Genomic DNA, 19271 nt, shown 5'->3' on the forward strand with positions numbered 1-19271 from the left:
AGTGGAGAGAAAGGAGAAGACATGCGGCTTTAAACATGAGTGTGACAGACGAGCTTTAATATTGGACAGAAGCCTCCGTTTGAAGGATTCATTATGAAAGTGATTATGTTGAAAATGTTGGATTAAAAATTCTGGATTTGAAAACATGTGTTATTAACATGGTCACTGGACTCAACATGTGTCACTTTGGCCATGTTTTCTGAATATCAGACCACTGTACTGCCAGATAAGAAGGAAAAGGGAAAGAAAGGAAAAAAAGTAAGGAAATTACTTTCAAATGAGAAAGGAATGGCACAAAAAGGGAAAGATAAACGAGAAATAAGTAAAGTAAAGCAAACAGGATACCGAAATGTTAAAAGAAAGGTTAAAAGTAAACAGAAATGGGAAAAGTAAAGGAAATGAAAAGGAAAAGGAAAAGAAGAAATGGGAAGTAAAAAAGGAAAGGGAAATGGAAATACTAAGAAAATGAGTGGAAAAGAATGAGAAAGGAAATAAAGCAGGAAAAGGTAACCTGAAAGGGGAAAGATAAAGGACATGTAAAGGAAAAAAAAAATAAGAAAGGAAGGAAAGAAAAAAGGAAGATAAGTAAAAAGTAAACTGAAATAGGAAAAAGTAAAAAGGGGAAGTAAAAAGAAACAGAACTTAGAAAGGAAAGGGAAATGGAAGTGGAAAAAGGAAAGGAAAAGAAAATGAAAAATGAAATAAAACAGGCAGAGAAGGAAAAAGGATGAAAAGGGAAAAAAGGCAGGTAAAACGAGAGAAATGAAAAAGTGAAAGGAAATGGAAGTGGAAAAAGGAAACAAGAAAGGAAGGAAATAAAACAGAAGTAAAGAGTCAAATTAAATGGAAATTAAAAGTAAAAGAAAAGGTAAGTAAAAAAAGAAACAGAAATTAAAAAGGAAATGGAAAGGAAATGTTAAAAGAAACAAAAAAGATGTAAACTTAAATGAGAAAGGAAATAGGAACTAAATGGAAATAGGAAAAATTGAAAATTGAATTGAAAACAAAGGAAATTCCAGAATGTGTTTTTTACTGCGAGCGCAGGTCATGTGATCCTCCACACCTGACTCTCCCATAATCCTGACGGAAGCATCCCGGCAGGTAATCCCTAATCTGGCCCATGAGACACGCTAAGACTATTCACTGGGAGAGCTGGAGACGGGACGAGGCACTGGTGTGACAGTAATCCCATCACTGCGTTAATGCACTTAACCTGAGACGAGCAACTCGGACCAACACCACACATCAACACACAGAAACACTCACGATCTAAAGTAGAAACAAGAGGGGTTTCAAATTAAAAAAAAGAACGGTCTAAAAGTCTGAAAACCACCGAAAAATAACTAGCCTACATGTTTTTCTTTGTTCAATTACATTAATTAAAGTTCATAATAATAACATTAATTAAATTCTGAATGTCTTCATATGCAGAGAGTCAACTGTAAACTAACATGAACTAAATTGTTCATTAAAATTCTAATACATTTCAAATAAAATTTCAGTGTTGCATATTTCATTGAGTGTAGGCGTTGTAAAGTTGTGTGTTACAGTGATTTTACCTAATAAAATGGTGTAAAATGGGATTTAAAGCTAAAACCTTCCCTTAATTGAGATAAAAATCCACACTTCATATTGCTTTAATATTTCATCTTTAGTTTACATCATAAGTTTTCCTGTTTTTATATAAAAAAAAAACATTTTCCATCATTTAAACACATATTTTCACTATAGTCTCAGACTCCGTATGATCCACAGGATAAAAAAAATGATGTTGCCAAAGAAAGACATTATAAAAATATCAATGTTCGATTAGCCTATAGAATTTCAGTTAAAAAAGCCAATCGCAACATGCATGCATAACTGAAAAATAGTTTCTAGTGTAATCTGAGCCAAAGAAGCAACATTTATGAAACCATTATATACCCAGATTATTTGTGTTTGTGTTTAAACCAAATCTTATTGAACCGTTTTTGTAGATTTTACACAAATGACCCGTCCATGTAGCCTACGTCTATTCTGCTCAAACAAGATGGCCGCCGACCGGACTGACTTGCCTTGAAGAAACTTTGTGCCGAATGATCCTCATAAGACTATTAGTAAAAGTGAAGGGCCTTCCGAATATGAGAATGTTTCAAAGAGTTCTTATGACAATAATATGGCAGATGTCAGGCTGCAAGTTGCAGGAATTAGTTCCAGTGTTGGCGGAGATTGCCGGAGTCGTCAGATGTATTCAGAGGCAGAACTAAAGTCTGCCAGTTCGTGGACGCGCACCTGCTGATAACAGTGATGTCCGTCTGTAATCCCTCAGTCTTATATTCCTCACGAGTCTCGAAAGTCCACAGCTTTAACTAATTAATAAGACACCCAAACCCTCTTCTTCTGTCTATAGTCACAGCTCTCAGACCGAGTCAAGCAGTTGTGAGAGTTTGAGACGTTACTTAGGGACTGATCGGGTTAACGTCGTCAGAGAAATGAAGGAGAGGAGCGTGATGGAGGGAACGGGACACGTTATCATCGACGGCTTCTTTAAAACCGAGGAGCACCTGAGACACACCTGCTATAGAGATGAATGTTGCAGTCAGAAACACTTCATCTTAGAGTCATCTTCAGCCGTAGATCACTGGCAGCTCTGCTGGCGGGTAATGGATCCTGTCAGAGTTTAAGACTCGAGCTTAAAGGAGAAGTTCACGCAAAAATGAAAATTGTCTCATTTACTCGGGGGAAGGATGTGTGTAGGCTTTACTGTTTTCACTCATTGCTAGTGAATTTCACACATAATTACCAAGAAAGTGCAAATAAAGTCCCCCGTGGTGAAAATCCAGCTTTTACTGTTGTTTATATGTGACCCTGGATCTCGAGTCGCACGGGTTTTTACCAACAATATTGTATGGGTCAAAATGATCGATTTTTCTTTTATGCCAAAAAATATTAGGATATTAAGTAAAGATCATTTTCCACGAAGATATTTAGTAAATTTCCAACTGTAAATATATAAAACATGTATTTCTGTGAGTGAATGCTGCACAATCGCGAACATAAATGTAGAACTTTAAAGGAGATTTTCTTAATGTTTAGATTTTTTTGCACCCTCAGATTCCAGATTTTCAATAGTTGTATCTCAGCCAAATATTGTCCTATCATAACAAACCACACATCAATGGAAAGATTATTTATTCAGCTTTCAGATGATGTAGAAATCTCAATTTCAGAAAATTGACCCATGTGACTGGTTTTGTCATCCAGGGTCACATATGTCTATGTGGTGTTTTTAATACGCTTTAAGACAATCCATGTGTAAATTCATAAGTCGACAGCATTGCTGAGTATTTTCTCCTTAAAACTGCAGTGAACCAAAGACAGTCTCAAAAACACGCTTTGAAATCGCTGGTGTTTCTGACGTCACAAACTACCTTGTAACCAATCAGATCAACATGTGATCGTCAACCAGTGGATCTCTGAGCTGAGTGAGTGAGTGGAGGTGGGGCTCATTTGCATATTCATAGAACTGCGCATACTAAATGAGGCAAGGGTGTCGAGTTACATTCAAGATATTTTAAGGCATGAAGAAATTTTCAAAGAAGGAAAAAACATTTAAATATGTCATTTTACTTAAAAACAATTAGCAGTTTCCTGGAATGGCATCTTCCTATTTGTGCGTTAATATTTTTCACCCATATTATTAACAGAGTTCCCACTCCATGTGAAGCCTTTGTAGAGTAACACTTTATTTTAGTGTCCTTGTTACATATGTTACATGTACTTACCATAGTAATAAATGATGCATAATTACATGCAACTAACCCTCAACCAAACCCTAATCCTACCCTAACCCTATAGTAAGCACATGTAGTTAATTAATATTACTCAGTACTTAAATATATAATTACACTGAACAATGACACCTAAGATCTAACAACCTTCTTAGCACATCAAGTCAATCCGCAGCAACTACAACAGCATGTAAAGTCTAAACTATAGATAATATAAAGCAAACCAGTCTAACAAGCACTTGCACACAATGGAGATCACCATGGATTAAAGTGAGACGCTCCTGACCTTTGCATCTGTTGATGCCAGCACTATAAGAGAGCAAACAGGATTCTGTCCGATAATGGCGAGAGATGACAGCAGTCATGTGACAAGGTTAAAACTCCTCTTAAGAGCTCCGGCATCTTGACAGCTTGAGAACGGATGTATAAAATGACAGCTTAGAAGCCACGAATGCATCCTTTCAGCGGTCTAATCCTGTCTCTCTGTCAGGGCTAATGGTTCAGTCTGTCGATCTGTGCCAATATTACAGCCTGTCACTCCTCGCCGATGACAAGCGCTGTTAAACGTCTGTAATGATACAGCCAAACCAAAAAACTATTTAGAAAATTAAACGTGTGTGAATGTCATTGCATTAGATAACAAAATATCAGAATCAATCATCGTCTGCCGGAGAGGCTTTTCTCAGAACAAAATATAAAACATTCAGACATATGAAGACTTTAAGTGTCTGAATACTTATTTCTAATTTTGTGTCCAATTTTGATCTTTAAAATAAATCAGTAAATAAATTATATAATATATATATATAAGATTTCAGATGCAAAAGCCTAAGTGCCATCTGAAATTTTCTTCTAGAATGATCATTTTTATCAAGATCGTATATTTAAGTTAAATAATTTCACTTAAATGGCAATGCAAATTACCTATTAATTGTCATTTAAGTGATATTACTTAACTTAAATATACAAGCTTTATAAAAATGATCATTCTAGAAGAAAATTTCAGATGGCACTTAGAGGCTTTTGCATCTGAACTCTTCATATATATATATATATAACATTTATTTTAAAGATCTAAATTGGACACAAAATTAGAAATGTGTGTGTGTACTGTGTATAATTATTTTGTATATATAAATACACACATATGCATGTATATACATTTATACACAATTTATATTATATATAAATATTAATATTTTATGTATAAATATTTTTTTCTTAAATATAGACATGCATGTGTGTGTATTTATATATACAAAATATTTATGCACAGTACACACATATTATTATATTATGTATAACACACTTATTTTGGATGTGATATATATATATATATATATATATATATACATACATATATATATATATATATATATATATACATATATATATATATATATATATATATATATATATATATATATATATATATAGGCCTATATATATATATATAAAATAAAAATGTAAAAGGTTGCATTGTTTTCTATTAGCATTAACACCACTACGCTTTGCTAATGTGAAAATCTTGAATGTGCATTTTGTTTGTTGAGATGAACCCGGCCTTTAGCACAAGAATGCCTGCATGTTTTCAGGTTAGTATTACAAGTAAAGGATGATGAGCAGCGTTCGTGCGCAGGTTTATTTATTGCAGCGCTGCTCGACCACACGCCGTCCAGGGAAAGCATCGCCATATGTTTGCATGAGCTCTGCGGGGCTTAATGGCGTTTTCTCTTTCTTTACTACCCCATCAGGTCCTGCTCGATGCGTCTCTGGCGTGGATTAATGAGCAGAAGATAATGAGCAGAGCAGAAGACGATCCTGCTGTACCACATGAACATCTCTCCGGAGCTCCCTATTCCCAGTAAAAGCAATACGCTCAATTACTGGGCTTATCTGTTACTAACTGATCCTCCTCTCTCAACGGCAATCAAAGGCTTTTCTTTGCCTTGTTTTGCATTCAGATACTTCATGTTTCTGCATCCAGATATGCATTATTATTTCCATTTTATAATTGAGTAGAGCTCAAAAACAGTGAGGAAAGTATTGAAATTTCCATGATAGTGACTTTATATAAAACAAAGCATGCAACTGTAAACACAATCATTCCCAGCCGCTATTAATTACCAACATTTCCTCAGTCCTCATGAGCCTCCAAACCTTGCCCAGGCCTACAGAAATATGCAAATGAAAAATAATCAAATGAATTTCCAAAGAAACTGCTAAATGTTTTACAAATATTATGCATCCTATAGTCACATGTCATCTGAATATAATGTGTTAAACATCTGAATATTAATATTCTGTCTTTTGTTGAATGTAACCTAGTCTCTCTATTGTTATGTGTATAAGCAAACAAAGAATCAAATATTTAATATTGATTAATATTATAGTAATGTTTTCTAGCCAGAAGATCAAACCAGTTTAAAGGCTCATTGAAAAGAAAATCCTATTTTTTGAACAGCTTTTACTTTAATAAAACTGTAGCTTGGTAGCACTGTTTCGTCCTACAGGCAGCAGCGTGTAATTATATTTGCATGCGTGGAGTTTTCCATAAATATGCCAAAAGGGTGTGAAATATCGAGGAGGCGTTCAAAACTTTCTACTTAAATGTGGTGAAATATGGCCCGTCTGAAATGTGTTCCCATTACGGAGTAACGCCCGTGTGCTGGGCGTCATCCATCACCCACACAATAAAGGGGGAGTTTCTGGCCCTAATAACTCACCGGCAGAACCGAGAGCTGACAGCCTCCACTGAACACAGCAACACACACTCACACACACACTCATCCATCAGAGCATGTGTTACACAGCCTTCATTAATAACAATCAACACCGGATTACTAAACTATTCATATTCACAGATAGAGAGACAGAGAGATAAACACAGGATTAGTAAACTATTTATGATAGATAGATAGATAGATAGATAGATAGATAGATAGATAGATAGATAGATAGATAGATAGATAGATAGATAGATAGATAGATAGATAGATAGATAGATAGATAGATAGATAGATAGACAGACAGACAGACAGACAGACAGACAGACAGACAGACAGACAGACAGACAGACAGACAGACAGACAGACAGACAGACAGACAGACAGACAGACAGACAGACAGACAGATAGATAGATAGATAAAACGATAGATAGATAAAACGATAGATAGATAGATAGATAGATAGATAGATAGATAGATAGATAGATAGATAGATAGATAGATAGATAGATAGATAGATAGATAGATAGATAGATAGATAGATAGATAGAACGATAGAACGATAGAACGATAGATAGATAGATAGATAGATAGATAGATAGATAGATAGATAGATAGATAGATAGATAGATAGATAGATAGATAGATAGATAGATAGATAAAACGATAGATAGATAAAACGATAGATAGATAGATAGATAGATAGATAGATAGATAGATAGATAGATAGATAGATAGATAGATAGATAGATAGATAGATAGATAGATAGATAGATAGGTAGATAGGTAGATAGATAGATAGATAGATAGATAGATAGATAGATAGATAGAACGATAGAACGATAGAACGATAGAACGATAGATAGATAGATAGATAGATAGATAGATAGATAGATAGATAGATAGATAGATAGATAGATAGATAGAACGATAGAACGATAGAACGATAGAACGATAGATAGATAGATAGATAGATAGATAGATAGATAGATAGATAGATAGATAGATAGATAGATAGATAGATAGATAGATAGATAGATAGATAGATAGATAAAAATGATAGAACGATAGAATAGATAGATAGATAGATAGAACGATAGATAGATATATAGAACGATAGAACGATAGAACGATAGATAGATAGATAGATAGAACGATAGATAGATAGATAGAACGATAGATAGATAGATAGATAGATAGATAGATAGATAGATAGATAGATAGATAGATAGATAGATAGATAGATAGATAGATAGATAGATAGATAGATAGATAGATAGATAGATAGATAGATAGATAGATAGATAGATAGATAGATAGATAGATTAGATAATTACAACACTCGGCAATACCATATTTTTCGTTTTAATCACCAGATATGACATTTATGATTACTTCTCCAATTCATTTTCTACGCTTTGGGTTTATGGTTTTAGGAAATATTTGTTGGACGTGTCATCAGAGTATAATGTTTTTTATCGGGCCGGTTAAACTGGTTCAGAACTCTCTATATTACTCCAGTTTGTAGTTTACAGCTGCAGACATGTCTAATACCAGTCTGAGATGACCTGTGAAGAAGCCATCACTCATTTTAAGTACAATAAAACCACTCCAGATGTATGATCAAACCTGGTGTGCTTTTGTATTAACATTAAAAGAACAGAGCCTATAAATTATAATACTGGATTTGTTTTATTACAAGATAGGATTTATATATTGATGTGAGATTGTTTTCACCTCCTCAATATGGCCAAAACAAACGCCCACAACGGTGACGTCACACACCCATTGGACCTGTCAATCACCCCACGCAGCGCTGTGATTGGACGGCAGTGAAGGCTTTAATCTCGGGTGCGCGTGAACGCGAGGTATGTGTGAGCTGAGCTCAATGCGAGTGCGCGACGCGGAAGATAAGATGCTCTCCGAAGTCTCTCTGCACCCTTTCCCCAGCAATAACCTTTAAGGATTATATTGTGTGTGTGTTTTTTTTTTTAAAACATTTGGACACATTTGTTTGCCTTCTTGGGAAATACTTTTTTGTCAGATGCGTTTCCAGATTACGCAAAGAGAAGTGGGACATGATCACATTGCCAACGGAGTCTGCTGTGTTTAGTGTGGTGTATCCAGTGTGGGACGAGAGCCGAACCCGTGACCCCGTCCAGCACTCAGTGTCTCCCGCAGACCCGCAGCGCCAGGCGAGCCGTTTACCCGTGAAAGTGTTGAAAATGCTGAGCGCGCGCACGGGACACATCCTTCACCCGGACTATCTCCAGCCGCTCCCGTCCACTCCCGTCAGCCCTATCGAGGTAAAGACTGTTTCTTTTACAGTCTATGGGTAAAGCTGAGAGTTTGCGACACGAAACAACACATTTCTTCTTTTGTTTCCTCATTCCAGTCTTTATTTTCAACTCTTTATCTACCGTGTGAACGCGCAAATCCTGAACGCGCAGCCTTTTCGTGTTGGAAAACACTAATATTTACCAGAGGTTATAATTAACCCTTTATACTACGCAGTATTTTTTTACAGCCTATGGGTAAAGCTGACAGTTTGCGACACGAAACAACACCTTTCTTAATTTTTTTCACTCCAGTCTTTATTTTTAACTCTTAATCTACCGCGTGAATGCGCAAATACTGAACGCGCAGTCTTTTATTTTTATTTTTTGATAACGTTTACATGGCAAAAAAAACTTTTCTTAAAAGTATTAATTTATCTAATTACTTGTTTGTGCACTGATATATTTATACTCTTACGAACTCAAAATAAGCGAATAATTTTAATCTAATACTGACGATAAAAGCTTATAAGCGCAACATTAGAGAATTGTTTTTTATGCATAAATAATTAGGCCTCTATAAACCTCAGCATTTTTGAAATTGCATCACTGCAATTCTATGCGAGTTGCCATACGACAATTCTATACTAATTCTGTAAGGCAAAGTTGTTTGTATCAAAAATGCATAAATACTGCAAAGTGTTAAAAAAATACTTTGCACTATTTATGCATCTTTTCCAGTCAATTTTGAGTCTTGGATGAAAAATAAAACAAACCTCATTAATGGTTTCCTTAAAAACTGACCTTCTACTTCCAACAATGCACCTTTTCTCTTCCTTTTGTTATATAAAGGTAAGGAAAACAATATATGTTGCCATAAGGACACACATTTTATTGCGTGTAAAGAGGGATATAACAAACCCTCCACACTTGATTTAATGTCTCTGCAGCATTTTAGATTTAAGATTCAAGAGGCTGGAGTCGAGCTCAAAGGCTTTACAGCGCCTGACGTAAATCAGCACTGAACATTTACCTTTTTTAGCCTAGAAAATGTCATGAACTCGTTAATTAAATGCATGTTTATGTGGAAAGCATCAATATTTTCAGTAGTTCAATTCAGTGGTAATGTCAAATGTAAATATGGGTGTTCTTTTGAAACTATAATATACTTAAATCTGTCTGTTTTTATGGTTGGAAATAATAATAATATAGATAGATAGATAGATAGATAGATAGATAGATAGATAGATAGATAGATAGATAGATAGATAGATAGATAATTTGCACATTTTTGTGGAAAGCATCAATATTTAATTCAGTGGTAATGCCATATGTAAATATGAGAGTTCTTTTGAAACTATAATATACTTAAATCTCTCTGTTTCCACAGCTGGATGCCAAGAAGAGTCCGCTCGCCCTCCTCGCACAAACATGCTCCCAAATTGGGAAGTCGGATCCCCTTTCCTCGTCGAAACTCTCGGCCGTCGCCTCGGACAAGGACAGCAAATCCAGCCCGCTGAAGATCAGCGACATCGGAGCCGAGGACAAATCCAGTTTCAAGCCATACGCCAAATCATCCGAGAGGAAAGACGCGAGCGGAGACAAGACCAGTTTCCGTGTCCCGAGCGCCACCTGTCGACCCGTCACACCGCGAACGGGGAGTCCACACTCCTGCAGCTCCATCTCTCCGCAACCCGGAGATAAATCAGGGGATAAAACAGGGAAAAAGGAAAGCGATGCACGTAAAAGCTCCACTCCGGATACACCGGGAAGAACTGAGAGCAACAGCAGCGAGGCAAAGGATGTTTCCAAACCGGTCACGTCTGAAAGCGTTCCCACATCCTCGGCCTCGTCCGTCCTCGGATCGGGACTCGTGGCGCCGGTTTCTCCTTACAGAACCGGTCACACCGTATTCCCCATCTCCCCTGCAGGACTAGCGTATCCCGGAGCGTACGCCGGCTACGCTCAGCCCTTCCTATCCCACGGCGTGTCCCTGGACCCGAGCAAGCCCAGCGGAGGCAGTCAGATGATGAATCTCAGCGGGAAAACCGGGTCCAGTCCGCTCGCCGGAGCCTCCCCCCCATCCATCATGTGCCGGGACCCGTTCTGCCTGAGCTACCACTGCGCTAGCCATCTCTCATCCGGCGCCTCGCACGACAGCAAGCCCGGATACCCGCTCATGTATCCCATGCACCCGCTATCAACCGCTACGCACTCGTTCCCCGGACACCCGTTGTATCCGTACGGCTTTTTGATCCCGAATGAGTCCCAGCACATTTGCAACTGGGTGTCCGTAAACGGGCCGTGCGACAAGCGCTTCTCGAGCTCAGAGGAGCTCCTGAGCCACTTGCGGACTCACACTGCGTTCGCGGAGAAGCTCGTGTCGGGATATCCCAACTCTTTAACTCTTCCCACGTGTCACATGCCTGGAGCCCCGCTCGCGCTCAGGACGCCACACCACACGCTCGGGCTCGGCACGCGGTATCACCCGTACGCTAAAAGCCCGTTACAGACGAGCGCCGGGCCGGTGCCGGTTCCTGCGGCCACGGGCCCGTTTTACTCCCCGTACACACTGTACGGACAGAGACTGACCACTGCGCCTGGACTCGGATATCAGTGAGGGAATGACTTTTGTATGTTTTTGTTCACCTCAGGACTAGTGGACCATTATTTATTAAAGCTAGCTTTAAAGCGAATGAAATAAAAACATTTCAACAAGACTCACATGGCTTTATTTAAACTGTTACAGACATAACTCTCGGTAACACTTTATTTTACACGGTCCTTGTTACACGTTACATGTGCTTACCATAGTAATAACAGTAAATGACATGCAACTAAACCTCAACCAAACCCTAACCCTATAGTAAGTACATGTAGTTACTTAAAATTACTCAGTACTTACATGTATAATTACACTGTAACAATGACACCGTAAAATAAAGTGTAACCCGACTCTCTTATATATATATATATATATATGAAAGATGAAACAACCCTCAACTGAAGCCGAGACACACTGTGTAATGTCTTATAGCCAAAATTTGCATGTTTATTTCTAAGTTTACTTGAAAACTTATATTTTAATGTTTGTGGGGGAGAAATGTTTTTACTGTGAAACTCAGGGAAAACGACAGCAATTAAAGAATAACTCCGTTCAGTCTGTGCACTAGTTTATTTGTCTTTACAGCACTAGTTTATTTAGACACGAAAAACAAGACTTTTAATGTTGCGCTTGGCACATGTGCTAACCTTTAGAAATTAAGAACCTTTGATAGTGTGTGTGTGTGTGTGTGTGTGTGTGTGTGTGTGTGTGTGTGTGTGTGTGTGTTTATGAGCCTTACTTTTTGAATTACTTTTTAAAAGTATTAAATAAATCAGGTAATAAAGAAGAATAGGTCTAAGATATAAAATCAATATAATAGGTATGCATTTTATATATACAGGAATTTAAAAAAAAAATTCCTTAAAATGAATAAAAAAATGTGCTACATGATCAAACCTATGAAAACAATAATGCAAACCTATTGGTAACACTTTATAATATTAGTAAGTCATATTCTTATAAACACTGTAGTTCATGCACATTCACTTAATATATTACAATTTTCCAGCTGAATAAAACATCCATCATTTTATTTCTCCAGAAGAGCATCAAACTCTCTCTCCACATTCAGTTCTGAATATCAGAAGAAATGACAGATTTATTTAGCGGTTTGATGTAGAAAGGGTTTCGTACCAATAATGCATGGACAATCACAGGTTAATGTTCATCATAGAGAAAAAACATCTCGATAATAAATCAAACAAATGCTTGACAGAACAATGTGACGTTTAATCACTCAAAATAATTCCTGTGTAACGTCTACAAGTCTCTTGATTTAAACACGTCAAACGTTTGGACACACTATCTCATACAAATATAAAAGTCATCAGAATTATGAAATGACACTTAAATAGTTTGCATAATATTATACAATAGTGGCCAAAAGTGATATCTGGCCTATCTTCATCCTTTATTTAATGTGTTTTGTAATCATAATGCATAGTTGTGCTTGGAGTCAATTGTTTTATTTGTGATCATAAGGCAATGAAACATGACAAATTGTGCAACATAATTTTTGGCCAGACAAAGAATTTATGAACACATGCAAAAACAAGACAGAACCAATGAAATATTAATAACTGATTATGTTGTAGTCAGCGTGTGCTTTTCCCTGTCAGCTTTTTGTTTTTCAATGCATTTTTATTTTTGCAGTTTGCCTTTATTGACGAATAATTTTGTCAGATAAATACCTTAACTAAAGTTTAGTGTTTTGTCCTTCCCTCATAATTAAATTAATTAAAGAATATAAAATATTTTCCTCATATTTTGATGGTTTAATTGAATTTGTAGGGTCATGAAAAACAACAATCCCCTCCGGACATCATTTCTGGCCACTACTATGCAATATGAACTTATGCATATAAAGTAGACACAATGTTGCAATTCATATTCAGGCAAAGCACATGTAATTTATATATTTATATGCATGCTTCATAAATAATAATATTTAAGAAATTGTTCCTAGTGGGAAATGTTGTTTGTTTATATTTAGGCCAGTATAAAACATTTCACCTTCGCTCTAAAGATATTCTGGAGACGTATAATCATATTTAAATGAAGAATTAGGATCTGAAAAATCAGCATAATATATATATATATATATAATTGAAGCAAATTAGAACAAGACATGTATATTCAAGAAATGTCTCTTTCCTTTGATTGGAAAAGGCCCAATAACTAAAGCCAGCACAAAAGGCTAAATGGAGTATAAAAATTGCATATATGGGCATTTTTTGCCATACCGCATTTTTTGTTTTTGTGCATTTTTGCAATTTTTTGGCTCAAACATTTGCATTACCATGTGTGCTGTGGCGTGCAAACTTAAAACACAGTTCCTTAAAATATTCATCATGACAGACTCCGAGAGTCACTGGACGACATGCATTTAAAACAGCATGTTTGAGTTACAACCCAAACCCACAGCGTTTTAGGCTCAAACATGCTAACTAACCCACGACTCTCTCAGACTCTTGCTGATCCGACATGAAGCCCTGACCGCCGACAGACCACACGTTCATATATTAGTAACACAAAACAGCAACAATCGCTCATCTTTCAGTGCAGTGAACAACAGCTGTCGGCTGTTTGCACCTGGATTCTGCTCAAACCACGACTGGCCACTAACGCTTTCATCTTGTTTCTCCAGTAAAATAACTAAATATCCAAGACTGAGAAGTAAAAAAGACTCAATGCAGTCTTGAGCCAGAGGAAAACACAATTATGTTTCTTATTCTTAAACGCAAGTGCAACTTCGGACAGTTGGTGGCGCTAGAGGGATTGAATTAGAAAAATTTGCTCCAGATTTCTCCAGTTAAATTCAGATTGTCCTCTATCTGTGTGCCAAATTTGACCATTTTCCAGCAAGGATTTCATTTATTTAAGTTTATTGTTTCCCAAAAAAAACACTATTTTTTGTTTGTTCTTAAACGTAAGTGCAACTTCGGACAGTTGGTGGCGCTAGAGGGATCGAATCAGAGACTCTAAAATTGCTGTGAGTTAAATTCAGATTGTCCTCTATCTGTGTGCCAAATTTCATCATTTTCCAGCAAGGATTTCATTTTTTTTTTAAGTTTATTGTTTCCCCCCCCAAAAAACACTATTTTTTGTAAGATGAATCAAAGCATTAGATTTCCGGTTAGAAAAAATAACTTTAAAATCTTTCCTTTCGCCTTGTTTTAAGGATGTTTAGATAAGTGAAAAATGACTCAAAGATACTGATGAAGATGATTTGTGCACGGAGTAAATCACCAAACATACACAAACAGACAAAACTAAACACTCACAGATATTAGATATCCATAAATAATCTTGTGCCGCACAGATTCTACACAGATGATCGTTCACTGTGACGGCGTGTTTATAGAGTCATTACAGCTGCGCTTCTGTCGGCTACACACACGCTGTTGCTAAGGTGTTCTGTGCCTGTTGCTACGCTCTGAGAAATGAAGGATCCCAAAGGGAGTTTTTTGAGTGATGCCATAGATTTGTTTTGTTTCTTTGGTTTTAGTTCTTAAAAGAATGCATTTTAATAATCTAAAAAAAAACTTTTTTTCTGCTTTAAAGAACCTGGATGTTAAAGTGTCTTCATGAAACCATCAATGCCAGTAAAGATCCTTTATTTTTAACTCTTTCCCCGCCAGCGTAAAAAAAAAACCCTCATGTTTCAATATCTGAACATGCAGTATATCAAAAGAAAGAACAAAACCTCTGCATTTAGACAAAAAAAATTATTGCTTCATGCATTCTTTATTACATAAAAAGCAACATTTTGAGCGAAAAGCTGAGGAAAATCACGTTTTTGTCAAAGATTTGGATCAGATTCAGAGCAATGATCAAATCACAGATGTAGATATTGACTCCATCAACACCCAAAGCTCCACTTTAGCTCCTATAACTCGTCCTGGGTCGACATTCATTCGGTAACGTTAGGCAGTTTTGATTTATGCGCCGTTTAATGTTGATGATCGCGATATGATATGATATCGCTTGTTTCTGCTTCTTTTTCACCTTACCTGTTTTGATCCAGAGATTCTGTACTCTTTTAGATGACGCGTTTAACGTTTAACAGTGAAAACCGGAAAGTCTTGTCAATGGCGGGGAAAGAGTTAAAATCCCCTGTAGTCAATAATTGTATCCCTTAAAACTCATCTTTGCTCACCAAAATTACATATTTCAATATATTTTCCTTAAAAAAAATGCCTTCATGCCTTAAAATATCTTAAATGTAACTCGACACCCTTGCCTCATTTAGTATGTGTGGTTCTATGAATATGCAAATGAGCCCCGCCTCCACTCACTCACTCAGCTCAGAGATCCACTGGTTGACGATCACACGTTGATCTGATTGGTTACAAGGTAGTTTGTGACGTCAGAAACACCAGCGATTTCAAAGCGTGTTTTTGAGACTGTCTTTGGTTCACTGCAGTTTTAAGGAGGAAATACTCAGCAATGCTGTCGACTTATGAATTTACACATGGTTTGTCTTAAAGCGTATTAAAAACACCACATAGACACATAAACAACATTAAAAGCTGGATTTTCACCACAGGGGGACTTTAAGAGTGTGTGAAAATCGCACAGCTCATGATCTGATGTCTGTAGCATTAACTGCAGGACGAGTAGCATCAGATGTTTTGTGGAATAGGAACATGAAATATGAGCAAAAGTAATATTAGTGATGCTTGACTCTCATCAGAACAGCCTGGAAAGACTTTTGGTTGAAGCGAGGAAACGTGCAAAGTTACACAGTTGTTTTAAAGCCACTGAAGCTTTAAGCGCTGGAGATTAATGAGGAGACTGAAAATTAGCCACAGATTGGATACAAATACACCGTGCATCACAAACACACACACACACACATTTAAATACGTGCACACATGGAAACTCTTACCTCTAAACACATGTGCAGTGAGTAAGATAAATGACATCTCAACAAGCACTCCACACACACACGCAGGCCTCCACCACAGACACACACACACACACACACACACACACACACACACACACACACACACACACACACACACCGTAATTTCCAGGGTATTTAAGAGCAGCGAGTCGTGCCAGTTCGTGCTTCGGGTCGAAACTGCAGCCCAAACTCTCCAAACTGAGGTGTTTAAATCAGGTTTGGCATCTACTCTCAAAGAGTTTCTCAGGCCTGTTTTCGACAGTCCCTCTCTCTCTCTCACACACACACACACACACACACACACACACACACACACACACTGCAGTCAGTCGATGCAGGGAAACACCGGAGAAACAGATGTCCGTTCTCGAGCCCAGATTGATGCGCTGTCTCTCTGAAACGGTTGCATGTGTGTGTGTGTGTGTGTTACCAGAACACTCGACACATTCCTCTCAGACTGAACGCAATGATTTCATAGCTCGTTACACTTCATCTCAGATTCATTTCAAGTCAACACTAGAAAACTGATCCTTTTTACTCTTTATGATCACCGAGGCTGCGTTTATTTGATCAAAAATGCTGTAAAAATTGTGAAATATTATTGCAATTTAAAATATCTGTTCTCTATGTGAATATATAGTAAGGTGTAATTTACTCCTGTGATCAAAGCTGAATGTTCAGCGTCATTACTCCAGTCTTCAGTGTCACATGATCCTTCAGAAATCATTGAAAATGTTGAAAACAGTTGTGCTTATTTATTTATTTATTTATTTTATTCAGGATTCTTTGATAAATTCAAAAGTTCAAAAGAACAGCACTAATTTGAAATAGAAATAGTTTGTGATTTTATTAATGCCTTTATTGTCACTTTTGAATAAAATCATTAATTTATAAAAAAAAAAAAATGTGGTTACACTTTATTTTAGGGTGTCCTAACTACATTAAAATTACAGAATAACAACATGTAGGCCTACTTACAACATAATATAATAACCATATAGTTTGGCACATGTAATTATGCATAATTTACTGTTATTTCTAAAGCACATGTAATATGTAACAAGGACACTAATAAAGTTACCAAATGTTTTTTTAAATAATTGTGAAACAGTGACTTCTGCTTGACTTCTCCTCTGTCTTCATTAAAACATTAAAGTGAAGAAACCTCGTCAGAGAACATGTTTGCTCCATCAGGACTAATCAGGAATGCGGTTCTTCCAAATATTGTGTGTAAATGTTCCGTTGCCGGTGTTCCTCTCACTTCAGGAGATATTAGAGACACTGCAAACATGTGGGAATACAGGAGACAGACGCAAGCCTTCATCTGATCTCTGCTGGCAATAACACGCCAGTGACAGCCCATGAATCTCCTGCAGCGCTGCTTTCCACATAAACACAAAATATGGCATCATAAAAACAAATATAGCAGAGCGCTGCCACATCTGACCTCTGCTCTAAATACCACAAATATTGTTTCAGGGGTGAAATCACTGGTTTATGAGCACATGATGTGAACGCCAGCATCAGATGCCAGTGAAAGTTACATTTCAATCAAAAACCTCATGACAGGCTTGAACTTTTACGTACAAAACATTACAGGATGATATGTGGCTGACCTGTATACGTCATAATTCAGTCGTATGATGTTAATATTATACCAGATACGTCTAAAAGAAGTGCTAGAAAAATAGTTTCCACAAGTTTTTCATCAAAAGAGACCATGAATTTAATAAAGCTAAGTCTGCCATAAACAAGTGGTTATTGTTAACTAGTAAAAATAAAATTATTACACATATTTTTTATATTTCTGAATAAATGTTAGAAAAAAAAGTCAGATGAAAACTAACTGAAATAAAAAAAATATTTCAATTACTAAATTTAAGTGATTACTAAAATTACTAAAACTGAAATAAAAATAAATGAAAGCCAAATAGAAATATTTAAAACAAACAAAAACTAAACGCACATAATAAAATCGCTAAAACTTAAACTAAAATTAAACTAAAAATATAAAATTAATAATAATAATATAAATAATAATACTGAAAATAACACTGCAATTAGTCATAGTTGAGATAAAAAGTCACTAATCCTTAGTTGAAATTATGACTTGACTTGAGATAAAAAGCCAAAATTATGATATACTAAATTGAAAAAAAAAAAAAATCAAGATGACACAAATCGAAATTAAGACAATTTTGACTGTCAATTAATTTTTTTTGTCAGTTTTGACTTTTTATCTTATAATAATGACTGTCATAATTTCAACTATATCATAATTTTGACATTTTAATTATCATAATTTAGCATTTTTGTCAATTTCAATTTATTAGGTATAATTTCGACTTTTGTCATTATTTGTACTTTTTAGTCCCATCCCTTTTTTAATCCTCATTTATTGATTCTCATCATCTTTTTATGTCATAATTATGAGATGAAAAGCCACAATTTTGATATACTAAGTTAAAATTATTACCAAAAGAAAATCAAGATAATGACAAAATCTAAATTATTACGTCAATTTCAACTGTCAATATAAAATTGTCAATTTTGACTTTTTATCTTATAATTATGACTGTCAATTTCGAATTTCATAATGTTTGTCAATTTCAATTTAGTAAGTAAAACTTTGACTTTTTATCCCCACCATTTATTCTCATCACCTTTTTATGTCATAATTATAAGCTAAAAAGCCAAAATGTTGATATACTAAATTGAAATTATGACCAAAAAAAAATTAATCGAAATTATTACGTCAATTTCAACTGTCAATATTGTCAATTTTATAATTATGACTGTCAATTTCAAATTTCATAATGTTTGTCAATTTCAATTGTTCATTTATTCTCATCATCTTTTCATGTCGTAATTATGACTTAGCATGTCACGATTTCAACTCTTCATCTCTGTATTATGATTTCCAGAGCGCGCGTTTGTCCTGATCTGACGGGTTAAAGACGGCTCTGGCTGATCTGAGATCA

At 36.0% G+C, this 19271-nt stretch overlaps 1 protein-coding gene across 1 annotated transcript; it reads left to right on the forward strand.

Moving 5' to 3' along the window:
• The first annotated feature begins 8367 nt into the window (after positions 1 to 8367).
• LOC308706714 (zinc finger protein 503) lies at positions 8368 to 11493 on the forward strand. The gene is made up of 2 exons (XM_081392525.1): positions 8368 to 8803; positions 10164 to 11493. The coding sequence occupies exons 1-2, from the start codon at positions 8576 to 8578 to the stop codon at positions 11391 to 11393; spliced, it is 1458 nt and encodes a 485-aa protein (XP_081248651.1). The 5' UTR covers positions 8368 to 8575; the 3' UTR covers positions 11394 to 11493.
• The last annotated feature ends 7778 nt before the right edge of the window (positions 11494 to 19271 follow it).

The sequence above is a fragment of the Scardinius erythrophthalmus genome (assembly GCF_964197995.2).
Source record: "Scardinius erythrophthalmus genome assembly, chromosome: 18".
Lineage (NCBI taxonomy): Eukaryota > Metazoa > Chordata > Actinopteri > Cypriniformes > Leuciscidae > Scardinius > Scardinius erythrophthalmus.